The sequence below is a fragment of the Patagioenas fasciata genome, chromosome 3 (genome assembly GCF_037038585.1).
Source record: "Patagioenas fasciata isolate bPatFas1 chromosome 3, bPatFas1.hap1, whole genome shotgun sequence".
In the NCBI taxonomy this organism is placed as follows: Eukaryota; Metazoa; Chordata; class Aves; order Columbiformes; family Columbidae; genus Patagioenas; species Patagioenas fasciata.
This window is the reverse complement of record NC_092522.1, coordinates 74,165,274-74,180,995: the sequence shown is the minus strand read 5'-3', so window position 1 is coordinate 74,180,995 and position 15,722 is coordinate 74,165,274. Positions and strand designations below refer to the sequence as shown.

Sequence of the window (15,722 nt, the reverse complement as noted above, 5' to 3'; positions counted from 1 at the left end):
TTTGACCTTATTGATCATGTAGAGCTGCTTAGACTGAACACCAGCTAATTTTTTCACATATAATTTAAGCCAATAATTTCAATTATTTTAGACAAAGTAGAGTGTACAGAATGTGAGTTGTCTGTGCTACTCTGCTATTAAATACATTTGAGAACAAACAGTACTTTATAAATTTAAATCTACATACTTTAACTGATTACTGGAGTACCTGATAACTTGTCTGACAACTTTCCTTGTGCTTAGAAAGTAAATTACTTGAAGCATGAAGAGGACACATTTTCATACCAAACAAGGCAAAGTGATACCCAAATCAAAAGGAAAAAAATAATAATAATACTTCAATTGACATTACCACTGCTGTGTATTTGGTATCTAGTGTCCATGCTGAGACTGGGAAAATGTGTGAGATATTCTACAAACCTTTGGTTAGACCTAACCTGTGCACAAAGAATTTACAATATAAACACATATGTTTGCACATGAGGGTCAGTTTACCTGGAAACCTCTGTGATTGCAGCTGCCCAGCTGTGCGTACCGGGCTGCAGTGCCTGCACGTGCCAAGGTCATCCCCTGTGTGGTGTGTGCTGAAGCATCTCAAGCGGCCTGATTGTGTGAGTGGTTGTGCAGTCACCAGCGGGGACACCAAAGGGAGAACAGAGAGAAGACAAAAAATATCTTGCAGCATCAAAATATGGGAGAAAATTGAGGTGATAAAGCAAGATTTTCGTGTTCTACTAAAGGAGTTAGACTAGATGATTGGAATGTGCCTTTCTAAAGCATGTTAGAGGATGAAGTTATCCATCCACGCTGATACTGAAAGTGACATACATCTTCAGTTGTCATTACACAAAATTTCTGCTAACAAACCCCAGACTTTTTAGTTTTTTCTATTTTAGGTGATTACTGCCTTGCAGGCCTAGAGAGTTCATATTTGGCTGCCTTTTACAGTCCATGCAGTGAGTCCATGGGTGCAACAATTCAGCCATTACTATTAATATTAACATTAATATTAATATTTCAAGGGAACATTCACTGCTTACTGGTCTCTTTTTACACAAGACAACTTCCAAAAGTCACTTTTTCAGATCAGCTTTTCTTTTTTACTGTGCTTATTGTGGCCTTATTTCCATGTTTATTGCTATGTAGACACTTATGCTTAACTCTCCTCATTCTGAATTTTTGTTCTATTTTTCAAAATGAATAAAACACGTGCCAAAAATATTCAGCTTTCATGGCATGGAAGAAGGAAACCATCTCTTTGTGCACACAGTGGGTATAATTTCAAAACCCACTGTTTCAGGGTCCTCATCTTGTTGAAACTGTGCCTCACAATTTGAACAGTGGACATTTTTGTACAGTTTAAGCTCCATTCTGGTTCTGTTGGATGTGCAGTCACTAGCAGGCTGCTCTTAAAAGCTAAAGACATGTACAGAAGCTGGCAGGGCCTGGCCTAGCTTGCTTCATACAGGACTCTGAAAACCCCTTAACTACCGACCAGAATCGCTTTTGTGTCTGCAAAACCCCAGATACAGAATTGTCATGGTTGCAGCATTGATTGGATGATCCATCCCTACTGCTTTACTTATAGGTGGTACTGCAAGAGAGACAGTCTCACACAGGTTAATTACCAATCTTACGTAAATGTTCCTATACAAATGACCCAGGTGTTCAAATTCTAGGTTGAGAATGGATTCAGCCATCATATTGGCCCTCTTTATTTCCCCCCTCTTCTTTACTTTTGGGACTAACTCAGAAAATCATTCCTAGAAAACTGTCATCATGTCATACCATAATCTGTGATTTCATAGGCACTGCTGTCAGTGGCTCAGTTATTAATAACAGTAGATGCCATTAGCAGCAATACTTTTAAAGCCAATTACAGCAGCATTAGTGGTATATGTGTATGAAATTCTTTAAATTGACCTCCTCCATGTGAGTTCAGCTCATTTTTTTTTTTGTGGGGTACCTGCCTCAGATGCATCTGATCTTGGTTGGTGTCCCTCAGCACTATCATAAAACTGACAATGACTAAAACTCCTTGATATGTGAAGTTTTATTTAATAAAGTTTAATTCCTTTTCAACAGGTTTCACTGCGCTAGTTCCTCTGGAATGCAAACATGCCACGGACAGGTGAAATGTGAGAAATTCCTAAGGGGTTATCACTTTCATCTTCTCTATGTAGGCATTTCAGAGGAAGAAAAGGAAACCTACCTTATTTATCATGTGGAAAAAAAATTCTTCTTTAAGTCATCCAGAAGCTGTTTCCAGTGTATGAAGATGACCTGGCATGGAGTCAGAAAGTGCGTTTTCCACATGCTATGAAAGTGGATAAAAAATATTTCCACAGAATTTTTGGCATATGAGGAAGATTGAGACATCATTTTCAGACAGGCCTCTGATTGTGAAACTCTACTTGCAGTTTTACTTTGTAAGAGTAAAATACAAAATCACTTTTGATAAATCTATAATCCTTATATTAATTAGAGATAATTAATTTGCTTAGAATGCATCTAGATTGACATTCTTGATTCAGCGTAACCCTCGGAGGATCTTTGTTTGAGAAACATTTCTGTAAAGCATTTCAGATTATTTCACCAGATGATTAAGGAAAGCATAGTGTTTTTAAAAACAAGGTTATGATTGTTTCCCTTAGCAGCCCTGGAGATAAGTGCTTGATTGGAGGTAACCTTTGCAGCAGACGAATGCCATTTGTTGTCCCTATGAAAAACTGGTCCAAATCCAAGTTTAAAAACTCCGTCAAAAAATAACTATAAATTCACACATACTCAGTGACAGGCACTTGATAGCATATGGCAGCTAAATATGACAAGGATCCTTCAGAGCATACACCATCACTTAGCAGCTCCTAGTTGCCAAACTGTTTGTGTTTCTGACATCCCACAGGGACCAAGCTTCTACCCATGCCCTGCAGGCCCTGAGCTTGTCTTTTTCTGCAATTACTCCTTCCCATGGTCAAGGGACACGCCAAGTCCAAGAGCTCAGCTTCTTCATGTGTTTTGTGATAAATTTCATCTTCCCTTGTACGGTCTGTGCCATCATGTACCCAACAAAGGATCCACCTTGAGGTTCTATGGCCTGTCTTAACTCAGACATTTCTAAATGCTCCATAACTAGAGTTCTTCAGGCTCATTCTTCCCAATTTAATGCCATCTTTTATGTGATTTTCTAAATGTAACTTAGGTTAAAAAAATAATCTCTTGACAAACGGATGTGTGCTTTTGTCAAACCTCTGACTTTGATGAAGAAATAAAAGGCCTGTGCACCAGTACTGTAGATGCCGAAATCTTGTGTGAGGCAAGGCTTGTACAAGAAAGATAATATTTTTATTATACTAACTGATATATTTGGAAAAAAAAATCACCAAACTTTCCTGTTCTTTATGAGCCCTTCTTCAGATCTGAACTCAAAGCAGCAATCCCAAATGATCTTCTAACTTTGATCAACTCAAGCTTGCTTTTTATCCAAATTTGTCCAATGTATTTTACTACTTTGCTGTGATACTCTATAGCTGATGTCCTTATTAAATGCCAACAACACAAAAGAGTCCAACATGGACTTTGGGTTTAGCAGATTTTGATCTGAACTGTTTACCTTTGGTTAAAGCACATACTATATAGAATGTCCTTGGGACGTCTCACGCAGGCAGTTTATGAGTGCTATCGTTCAATCATTCATTATTTTTGACAGAGGGGAATATCAGGCCATTAGTCCTGTACAGGAATCCCCATCGAAAGGTGCGTAGAGTTTACATAAAAACTGCTGGCAGGAAATGGCCACCAGTGACTGGCGTTCTTAACATCCCCCTGTGAACCTGTGCAACTCATGGGCCAGCAGTGCTGCTTCCACAACAGAGATCCTGGAATGTTTATTCACTTTTTTTTTTCTTTTGCATAGCTCCTATTTCCTGCTAGGCTTATACTCATACCATCCCATGACTCTTTGTCGGTTTGTTTGCCATAAGTTCTAGAATCAATAAAAACCCCACAGGTTGTAGTTTTGTGCAAAAACAAAGGCATCAGCTCTGGTGGAGGCATGTCAGAAGTTGTACAGGACAGATTTAATAGGATCATAGCTATCACTTTAAAATACCTGGCTTCCGAAAGCAGACATATACCAGGAATTAATGGATACATCGGATCACTCATGATTAAATCATTGTTAATGTCACACAAATGAACTATTAAACCAGTAAAGTTTCTTTCCATTAGTTTGAAAAGACCAAGGGAATAGATATTATTCAAAAATGTAAAGAGAACATTGCACTTTATTGTGGCGTTATCTTGTAACTACAGCTGTGCATTCTAACATCAGCTGCATGACTTACAATTTACACAATAGGGAAGGATTCTTATTTAAAAGGGATTCTCAGACTGACACTGCAGTACTCTAGAGCTCTCAACTGCAACTATAGGGTGTTATCTTCATTTCTTTTTACCATCCTTGAGCGAAGAGCATTTGTTTTTTGATGACATTTTTGAGGAACACAAATGCCTACATGAGATCATGAGCATTATTGTCTTAGTGACCTCAGCATTTAAACTCAAGTCAGTGGAAAAACAGGATCAAAGACCATTCCAGGGCATTGTGATACATACCACTAGTAGCTGTCAGTATGCAGAAAGGTTTTACACTTTGTCTGAGCACCTTGATTATTTTAGGGAAAAAAAAAGCGCCACACCACAAACCAAGTACCAAGCTCTACATCAAGACACATTAAAATATTTGTTTTAAAAGCACCATTCCTAATCCTGCTCACCCACTCATTTTTGTTCAATTGATCACTATGGCATAAGTCAGGCAGGACTTTTCTGCAGAGCTTGCTAAACATGCCGGTTTGACAGGCTGTTTTAGGAAAAGGTTTCTGCTCTAGCTGTTTAGTTTAGCAGATGCTGGGATGCAGTTCTGTACTCACAGTGTAGGGGATTATGGAGACAGAAAGATCTCCAGGAGGGAATATGGCAACTGTCCAGCTGCATGCAACAGGCATTGCCATTGAGGACAGTCCCCAGTTCTGTTATCCATTTGTCAAATCAGCTTCACATCATCTTCTGCTTAGAAAAATAACTGGCCCGGTTCTGAATTCAAGGAACAGGATTAGCCACTACTGAAAATATGATGGAGAGGATGGAAGAAAACAGGTAACAGTGCAAAGCGGATCAGTATGATGATACAAAGGTTTCCTATGTACACAGCTTTGTACATCGTAAATTGCTGAGTACAAAGGAAAAAAAATGCATAGAAAGTTAAGTTCCTAAAATAATCAAAAACTGAACTTTACATCTCTGGTTGGCACAGCTAATAGATGCATGAGAGAAGCACTAGTAAGTAGAGGTAAAACTCTGGGGGGAACTTTAGAGTTCTCCATCTGTCATGAGCTAAATAGGTCTTCTTGATCATCTACCTCTTGATTTATACTAAATGCTTTCAAGTGCTTCACTTCTGTAATTTTCAAATATAAGAATAAATAAACTTTGGGTTATGTGAATTACACAAACACAGGTAACTTAGATTTTTGTCCAGTCTTTAAAAAATCTGTATCACTCAGCAGCACTCAGCTGTATCACAGATACTCAGAAAGTGGATAGAAAGTTTTAGCTTGAAAATAATAGCTGCCTGGGCTTGGATTTTTTGGGGATTCTGAATAATGCAAGAGGAAGAGTGAAAAATCTCCAGTGTTGATTGTGGTTGTGTTTTTACTGTTTCTAATACCGGGTCACAGAAGATACAAAGGTTTTACAGCCCCACTATAAAACAGCTCTTTATCTTTTCTCCACTAATTCTGTGGTGTCACATTTAACAAAACTAGGAAACTGGAGATAATATGGATGTTTGCAGATTAGATGTCAGGTAATAAGTAACACTAATTTCGCATACCTACAAATGTAAAGGTGCCTTATCACTGTTTAAGTTTCTCACTCTTTGTAATGCCTGCCAACATTTTAACCCAGGCAAATTATGGTATTGTTTTTGCTGTTTTTTCACTGGGATAAAATACACAGTCATAATATCCTTTTATCAGATTTCATGGTATAAAAGGACTTTGGTGCTTAATTTATGCTGTATGTTGCTGAGACAATTTCAGAGCTCTTGTTTTGGAAGATGTATTTATCTTACCTTTTAGTTGTCTTACTTTCTTTTCACAGTGGTCTAAGTACCATTTGCCCAAGAAGATGCAGCTGTGACCCTGCTCAGTCAGTGCAATGCTACAGAGCTACAGAGATCCCCAGAGAGATTCCTTCCACCACCAGGAGACTCTACATCAGCCACAGCAAAATTAAACAACTCCAGGTAGGAAAAAAATCCAGTAAAAATACTTTCTGTAGTGTGCTGTAACCAAAAGATGTGTTTCCCTGGTGATGATGGCTTTTGAGTGAAGGCCAAAGATTATTCCACATCCTAAAAACTGTTGAAATGGTGCCAGATCTGCTTCTATTGCTACTTACTTTGGTAAAGATATGTAAATATATTCGTATAGTGTTTTCATTATCCTGAGGTCTCTGAGCACCAGTCGGTGCTGCCACAGTTATATTTTATATGCTACTCAAAAAGCAGTAATTTACACCCAACAGCCAAATGTTGACTTGTTTTTAATATGGCCAAATAACCATTGAATTCCAGAATTATTTTTATTTTGTTAAAAGCTTTTACTACTTTTGATAAAATGTAATATTTTTCGATAATAAATGGAAAGGTTTTATGTAGCAACAATAATTTCCCCAAGAAATGAAACTGAAGTTCTTTTCCTCCTCTTGAGTTGCAAGTGTCAGGTACAAGTGCTATCAGAAATGGCAGAGGAAATAAGTGATCAGGACTTGCTCATGCATTGTTGGAGTCCAAGGCAGAGCATGAGATGTTCCTAAACACAGTGCTGGGCCTCTCTAGTAACCCATATCAACAACAGCAGCTTCTAACCAAAGCTGCCAACTACTTGTGTTATTAAAAAAGTTCATCCTGGGTTTCTTGATGCATCACTGGATCACAGTATTGTGATCGGTTTATGCTCATTTTGCACTGCAGTCTGGAACGGTGCTTCTGTTTCCTACCCTGAAATATATTTATTTCATAAATTTAACTGCTATAGGTAGAAACAAGGGAAACACAACCACCTGTATTGTACATGCTTGCTGTGTATCAATTTATGACAAATAATAAGAAATGTTTGATTCAAAAGAGGTACATTTTCTCTTAAGTATGCTCGTTCTCTTACAAAGAATATGACTTTAACTGCTCTGAAATGCATATTTGATTTTGTTCTCAGCATTGAATGAAATGGGCTAAAAGGCAGCTTAGAGCAGGATGTGGGATACTTATTGTGCACTGTGAAATAGTTGGTAATTTTGCAATTTAACTCTGAGAAAGATTTTACTTCTCTTTTAGTCACTAATAATATATCTGGTTTTCCTGTTTTAGCCCCCTTACCTACAAGAGTCAAAGTTCATTGGTGTGACTTAGCTATATTGATGTGCTCTAGTTAAACAAAAAGTCTGTCAAACGAATCATTAGGAAATATATTTTCTGTGGGAAAATTAAAAAGGTATTATTTTCTTTCGAGGATAAGGAAGAAGAGCCATTTTTCCTTTCTTAGGCCCATACCTGTCAGCTACTCCTCAGTTACTGGTAAAGTCACCACCTTAGGTTCTGACTAGAGCAAAAGGCAGGTGTTTGTTATAAACGTTGGATATAAGTGAACAGAATAGTGCAATAAATGTTTTATGGCTGTTCAGAACAAATAGTGTCTGAAACCATCTAAGGAGAGAGTTTTTCACTTTATACAATAATTCAGCTGAGCAACCAGTGTGCTTTCCTTCTACTAGTTACTGTGCACTGAAAGGAAGTTAAGTCCCTTCGTGCTGTATGGTTTGGCAATTAGAAGCCTCAGAAGAATAAACAAATTTTGTTTCAAACTGAGCACCAATTACTTTTTGACATTACCTTGCATTGGTTATTCTTAAAATTTTACAGAAATTAAAAAGAAAATAAGATATGTTTTTATGTTAAATACAATATGTTTTTAAGAAAAACAAGGAAAAAAATGTAGATTTTTTTTATCAAGATCAACTTTGTATTTATTCTGACAGGGCTGCTCATCATTGAAAACACTGGCTGGGACTTTGCTTTTGGTATTTTTACAAACTGAGCTTTGTTATAAACAGACTTCATAATAACAAATCCAGATTATTTTTAGCATATTTTTTCAATAATTTCTGCTTCCTCCTTGATGTGAAGGCCAATTATAATCTGTTTACTCTCACTTGAAGATATAGTTTATTTCTAAGTGTACTAATACGTGGGGGTTTACCTGCTGAAAGAAAATTGTTTATCTGCCCCCCACAATAGGGAACTGGTTTAAGAAACTGCTTATAAAAAATCCCAGTTCACAGCAATTCTAAAAGCAATTAAAAAGTCATTACAAATGGCAAAATGATTAAAATGTTTATATTAAAGGAACAGTGTCTTAGATACACTTTCAGGAGATTTATTTTTTAAAATGTAAAACGATATTAGTATCACTCTACAGCCCAGTTAGAGAATAAAACATCACTTTATAGCAAAAAGAGAGCTGATAGACTTTCAAATACGTCTTGCTTCATATTAGGAAGACTGGGTGGTTTGTAACAGCATGGAGAAATATTTAAGTCTCAAAACAGCATGGTCACAAAGCCTGGCAAAGCATACCAAATACGTAGAAAATAGGAATTATACTAATCCACATTAAGAAGCCTAACTATATTACAGAATGAATGTCTGTACATTGACCTTCACATCACATAATAAGATGAAAATTAAGCCTCTTCTAGACATACAGCAATCAGCTGAGGAAATACAGGAAACATTGCTTTTGAACTTGTAGGAGAAAACATATTTGACTTACATACATTCATATTTGCTTCAATTTCCTTAAAACTGTTCTATCACGTACATATGAATATGCTTTTCTGCTCTTGAGCAATGCAGTTCATTCCTATGGGACTTCTCATGATAAAGTTTTGCAAGATTAGTCTCCTAATCATGGTCAAAACTGAACGTGCTGTTCTGTAATTGCTATGTAGCAATATATATATGTTATAAAACTGCATTTATAGAAAAAATAGAAAATGGCAGCTTCATTATTTACTGTTAAGAATATAAATTATTTTATGAAAGTACATTCCCTCATTGAACCGAAGTGTAATTGATGGAGAAACCTGCGTCAACAGAGATTCCATATCTACACTTTCACACTAACTGCATCAAATCTTGCATTGCTCAGAAACGACTTTAAAAGACTGAATAAATGTAATCAGAAGCTAGTGACAACTAAGGATACCAAAGCAAAATGAAATCTGCCTCCTCTTTCACAGCTGTGTGGGCTCTAATTTTCACAGAACTTAAAATGCAGAGTTCGTAGCTAAGGTAAAGAGAGAAAACCCCAAACCAGGCAAAAATTGAATACATGAAGCTGGAAGGAATCTTTGAAGAGTCGCCTTTATAAGCTGATTTCACGTACGCAACTATGATAGCCAAATGTATTCAATCAGAATCATAGAACAAAATTACTACCCAGTACCTGTGCTGAAAAAGGACTTGTACTGCCTTCTGTGTAGGTTCCTGATAGGGCTGAGAGGTTATGCTGTAGAACATGCTTTATAGCGTCTCCTAGTGAGAGAAAAATGTACCGGTAGCTACTAAGCCCTGGGGTAAATAACATGGAGACTGCCAGCATTAAACATCTCTTACTGGTGTGGTAGTCCTGAGATCTGTATGGAGATGTATATTGGACATGGGAAAACAAAATAGATGAGGATACTCCTTCCCCCCTCTCCCACGTGGAACAGCTGCTCATCTTGCTCTGAGCTTTCTGTGATTCCTATATAAATGAATTTTTAAAAATCAAGCACATAGGCCAATGGGCAGCATCTCTGATAATTTCAGAGAACAACTGTTTAAGCACCTGGTGTGCTCAGAGAACTCCCAGGTTCACCCTCATTATTTGCTTCCTCACATCTCGGCTTGGAGGGAACTGGCAGATTCACTTAAGTTTGCTTCTTAACTTGAGACACAAGGTGGCAAGCTTTGTAAACAAGCAGGTTCCAATGAGCAGGAAAATAATGAAACAATTAGTATGCCTCTGTATATTACAGTCACAGTCAACATCTAAGTTCCATTTACCACCGCAAAGCATCTGTTTATTACCGACTAACAAAAACTAAGTTCCTGTAAAAGCAATCTGTTCCACAGAGGTGATTTTCAGACTAAGCTGATCTGACAGATTTGGTTTGGTCATCTTAATGTGTGAAGATTTTAATTCAAAGAAAAGGAGAGATAGTAGAGGGAGGAAAGAAATGAAAGTGTTGAATTTCAGTTTCCTGCCAAAACTTCATAGTGGGGAGAGTTGATGATATCCATGGTTACTTCCTCTGGAAAACAGATGCTGCAGGGACAATACTTCTGATATATGAAAATGGCTGTATGATAAACTTAAAACTGCTCCAGCAAGCTCCACTGAGCACATGTAAAAATCATCTCTCTGCAAGGATTTCTGCCACTGGTGATATTAGCTCTCCATTTTACTTAGGCTATCCACAAGGCAGAAATAAAAAGAATGCTCCTTCTTCAAATACATGTTTTTGCTCAAAACCAGACTTAAACAACAAAGTTCTAAAAATGTAAGTAAATACTGGTAAACCACAGGTACCTATAGTAACACCTCCATCATTACCATTTCTTTTAGTTTCTCATTCTAAATATACAGTTTCTCAATAAATACTAGCAATTGTCAGAGCATCTAGAAGTAAACAGCAAGGAGGTCCATAAACAAATGGTGTATATCACATGAATTTTTTTCTCTTTAAGATTACTGACTTTAGGAGAATGCCATCCCTTGAAGAGCTGGTCCTGTCATGCAGTGGCACAGAATCAATAGAACACAACACTTTTAAAGCTCTGAGCACCTTGAAGTCTCTGGAACTCTACAAAAATCAACTAAAGCAAATACCCACCTTCCTCCCATCTAGCCTTGAAATTCTGAGACTCTCTGATAACTCTATCAACACTCTGCACACATCTGATTTTGAAGGTTTGATGAAACTAAGGGTACTCGATATTCGGAACAACTTGATTGTGACTCTGCCTCCGAGTGCATTTTCTTCCCTTTGCAATTTACAAAGTCTGATTCTGGATGGCAACAACATGGAATCTGTGCCTGCACCACTTAAGCTACCTAGGCTGAAGTACCTGAGCATGGCTGACAATAAACTGAACTCATTCCCAACCAGCTTCTTTGCATTTTTCCAAAACCTACAGTTTCTCAGCTTAAGTGGCAACTTCCTGACAAAAGTGCCTCTTGACCTACCTAAATCCTTGCTGTCATTGAAATTAGAGAAAAACCAACTCAAAACAATAAGACTTCGAGACATGAAACACCTAGAAAACCTGTCTGAGTTCTTCCTGTCAGAAAATCAGCTGACATCAATAGATGGTGTCCAGCTTCTTCCTAACTTAACAACACTGGAGCTCTCTAAGAACCAGCTCCACATGCTGCCACTCCGGCTGCCTGGCAGGCTGCAGAAACTCGACTGCAGCAACAACCTGATTGAAAGGGTGACAGCGCAGGACTTCCAAGGACTACAAGACCTCAAGCACTTGTTTCTTGACAACAACGCTGTTAGCACGTTTGAGGCAGGAGCCCTTCAGCAGTGTGTGCAGCTTTCCAATCTGGCGCTGGAACAGAATCTCCTTATTTCTATTCCACTGAGGCAAGTGAACCTGAGGGCAGCTGGGTCCCAGGTGTCACCTCTCCTTCCTTACATTGCGAGAATGAGGGCCAAACTGGAAAATAAATTTGCATTTGGACTCAGTCATGGTAGAAGGCTATCCATACTGTAAACCCACTGCCAGAACTGGTGCTAATTAGCACTCGTTAGCAGTCTCAGCATAGAACTAGAGCTGTTTTCATTAGATCTGTAGTCCCCAGTGAATCTACTCATTTCACATCTTCCCCTGCCAGTGAGACTACTTTGTTTAACTAGCACACAAATAAGAGGAACCTGCTAGGAGAATATAAGAGAATGATTTCAGAGAAGTTATACTGCTGCTTAAATTTATCCTCTCCCATAACACAAAATTAATAAAGCATTCAATAAAAAGGAAAGACAGCAATTTTAAAGCTGATATTTCTACCAAACCGCACTGAGTTTACTATGGTTAAAATATTAAGATTTCAGGAGCTGAGTCTGGTCAAAAAGAATGTGCTTTTTCAGTGGATATTAGCATTCCCAACTTCATTAAATTACACATTATGAACTATTTGGAATGCACATAAGCTCTCCTGCTTCAGGCTATAAGCAAAATTCCAGTCAAAGCAGCAGAGAAGAAACATCCCTTGAGCACACTGTGTTCATTAATGACCTGCTTACAGGTTCTCTCACATTTATCTGAGTGTTGGTCCTGGCCATTATCAGAGATGGTATGTTAGGCCAAATGGAGTCTGGTCTGATATAAAGTAGCAATTTCATTATTTCAAAAAGCTGTGCAATAAGATGGCATAAAAATAGCTATGTAATTCCATTAACATCAATTTCTTTAACACAACTGCACTGTTAAATTTTATTTTTATGGCTTGTGGACAGGTTTAACTAGCCCAAATAAATAATGCAGTAAAATTTCAATTCGTTTAGCATCAGGTCCTTTAGCATTTGAATCTATTTGGCAGCAGCTTTATAAGCAGAAAGTGATTTAGTGGTGTATAAATATTTGATTTCAGTCTAGCTTGACAGGAATGTTTAATGCTTTCTAGTTACTTTAGTATTGTCTAATCCATCTTATTTTACAACCTATGTAGTCAAGAGAATTAACAGGAAAGAGTTCTCTATTAGCCTTGAAGCAGTACAGCTTTTAAGGAGATGTTGGGGACTTCTGGTTTCAACTCAACAATGAATACAGATTTCAAGGGGAGGCTGTAAACATAAAAGAGGGGAAAAATGACAAGATGTAAAATTTATGTACTTAATCGTTTGCTGATCACCAGGTACACACGGATGTGCAGAAATAAAAGTATTGCTTCTGACAGTTACCTGAGAACTCAATCACTAATGCCAAAGCTGAAAAAACATAGTTAATGTACCACAATTAATGGGTCTTAGCAGTTATTCAGCAGGAATGAGGAGAAAAAAAGTTTCTTTTAATTCTTCTGAGAAGAAAATAATCCACAACAAATCCGAGTGTTTTCAGGGCTCATACAGAAGAGCCCGTACTCCATAAAATCTTGCAGGGAGTGCTAAGAGTCCAGGGAAGAATCTGATGATGCTCCCTGGACCAGCTGCATCCCAGTACGGCTGCAGTGCTCAGCTCCTGCGTGTGCACGTCTGCTCTGCCAGCAGCGGGATCACTCACCACGTTCTCCAGTATCAGCGTTTTCTCAAGATCAACACAGGCTGAAGTCGAACAACAGAGCCTTAAAGCTAAAGTCATACTAGTAAAGTAAGACTCTTCACAGGTTTAAGGACTTGCTGGTCAGGCTTTAGACTGTAGTCAGTCTGATAAACATCTCAGGTGATGTCCTCTTGCCTTCGACATCAGGGGCACCAGGGTTTTACCCAAGTACCCTTCTGACACTACAGTGTCGTACTGGGCAACTATAATATTCGCCTCAAAACAGATTTATTGCAGTGACAAGCATTTGATAAGACCAAATTTTGTGGAGTAACTCACCACATCAACACATAAAATTCTCACACCCCCCCCAAAAATACAGCACAATACAGACCTGTCCTACTCTTGAAATAGTCCCACTGAAGTTGTGAGATTTACACAAATATGGAAACCACCTCTCAGCCTAAGAGGTCAAACTCAGCTTCATAAAAAACCCGCAGTGAGGGTCATAATGTAGCCTCTTAGTAATTATCAAAGGTATCTTCCTATCATTACATTGAGATAAACTGTCACATCAACCTTTACGGGTTACAGTATAGTGCTGTTCTACTCTAAATAGTTCTTAGTAATATTATTTATAATTTTCCTGAGAGTTACAGTGAATAAGTTTCCTTAAAACCTCTAACCATGGCTCTTAATCTCATCACATTGCACGCTACTATAGCAAAATTATTTTTAAGGTACTTTCAAATTAATTTTATTAAAAATATTCCATGCCAGTTAACTGGCTTTTCTGTTAAGCATTTGTCACTAACTAGAGCAGGAGGAAATTAGAAGATAATAAATGAGCAAGGCTTTTGAAATAAAACAGTTGTATCACACAAATTTGTAAGATGTATGAAAATAAGGCTGATACTGGCCAGTCTGCTATCATATCCAGAGTTTATCAGCTTTTTATTTTATTTTGAAATTTAATCACTTCTAATTATCTAAAGTACTATTTTAAAAGACCATCAAGGAGCCCTTCTATTTCCCCTGTTGCTGATTTCTTAATGATCATACAGACTTGAGATCCTACAGACTACTTCTGTGATGATTAGTGTTTGAATCTGATGGGAGCAGGAAAACAAAATGGGAGAAAAATTCTAGTTCTTTATGAACTAAAAAACTTTTTTAAACAAATAATATACGGAAGTATGTGAAGGAGCAATGTTGCCATTCTTCTCTAAACTTTTGATCTTTCATGGTGCTATAATTTGGTTGTTGGAATACTTATGGCAGTAAAGAGTACAAAATGCATTTTTAAATTTGACACTCAGTTGAACATATAACTTTCTGCATAGTACAGTAGGACTAAAATTGCTGTTTAGTTCAGCTGCACACAGTACAGGTCAGAAATGCAATAATTTGGGAAAACAGTTCAAGTGTGCACAGACAGTATTCCTGTAACCAAAAAAAAACCAAAACACCACAACAACAAAAAAAGAGAAATATGAACACTTCAGGACCACATGTTTTTTTGAAGAAGATTGCATTTTTTATTAGCGATACTTTTACATTAATACATCAGATGTGCCTGGGCAGATACCCACCACCAAATACCATTTACACAAATAGAATCAATATGATGAACATAACATCTTTGTGTTGTTTTATTTTTATTCAGACTTCCAGACAACCTTGCTAGATTGGATCTAAAGGGAAATGACATAGAGGATGTTGGAGAACAAGAGCTGAAGGACTTGAAACAGCTTCAGGTTCTAAATTTACGGAACAACAAGATATCTGCCTTGGATCGGAAAGTCGTAGAGTATTTACCTCGTCTCCGTCATCTGTATTTAGATGGAAACCCCTGGAACTGCACCTGTGACCTTCTCAGAACCAGAAGAGCACTGGTGGCCAAAGGAACTGATGTCAGGGGAGGGCAGTGTGTGGCACCCGCAGAAAGCCGGGGAGAAAGTTGGATGTCTTCCAAAAAGATTCTGCAGCAGTGTGAAGATAATCTGTCTTCCATGGAAAGAAGCAAAGAGGACAGGAAGAAAATGAAACCCCATGAGGCCTCCAGCATTGGAGTAAGCAGAGATGATGATTACTATGATTATGAAGTTGATTAAACCCATGGTTAATCTATAGTGAACCTTAACGTTGTCCAGAGCTGCCCTCTACCACCAGCATCTCTACTGACAACAACCCTGCTGGGCTGCTGCTGTTTCTCTTTGATTTGTACTATAAGAGTTAGTGACACAGGGGCTGTAGTAAGGATGCCATTGTAAGCTGAAAATCATAAAAAAAAAAAAAAAAAAAATTGCATTTCTGAGCCATTAGTACTATGTAGTTTGAAGGAAACAAG

General features: G+C 37.8%; 1 protein-coding gene across 1 annotated transcript; it reads left to right on the top strand.

Moving 5' to 3' along the window:
- The first annotated feature begins 6,121 nt into the window (after positions 1-6,121).
- Positions 6,122-15,486, top strand: LOC136099450 (nephrocan-like). The gene is made up of 3 exons (XM_065833669.1): positions 6,122-6,310; positions 10,856-11,757; positions 15,039-15,486. Exons 1-3 carry the CDS (start codon positions 6,122-6,124, stop codon positions 15,484-15,486), a joined length of 1,539 nt encoding a protein of 512 aa, XP_065689741.1.
- Positions 15,487-15,722: the final 236 nt, after the last annotated feature.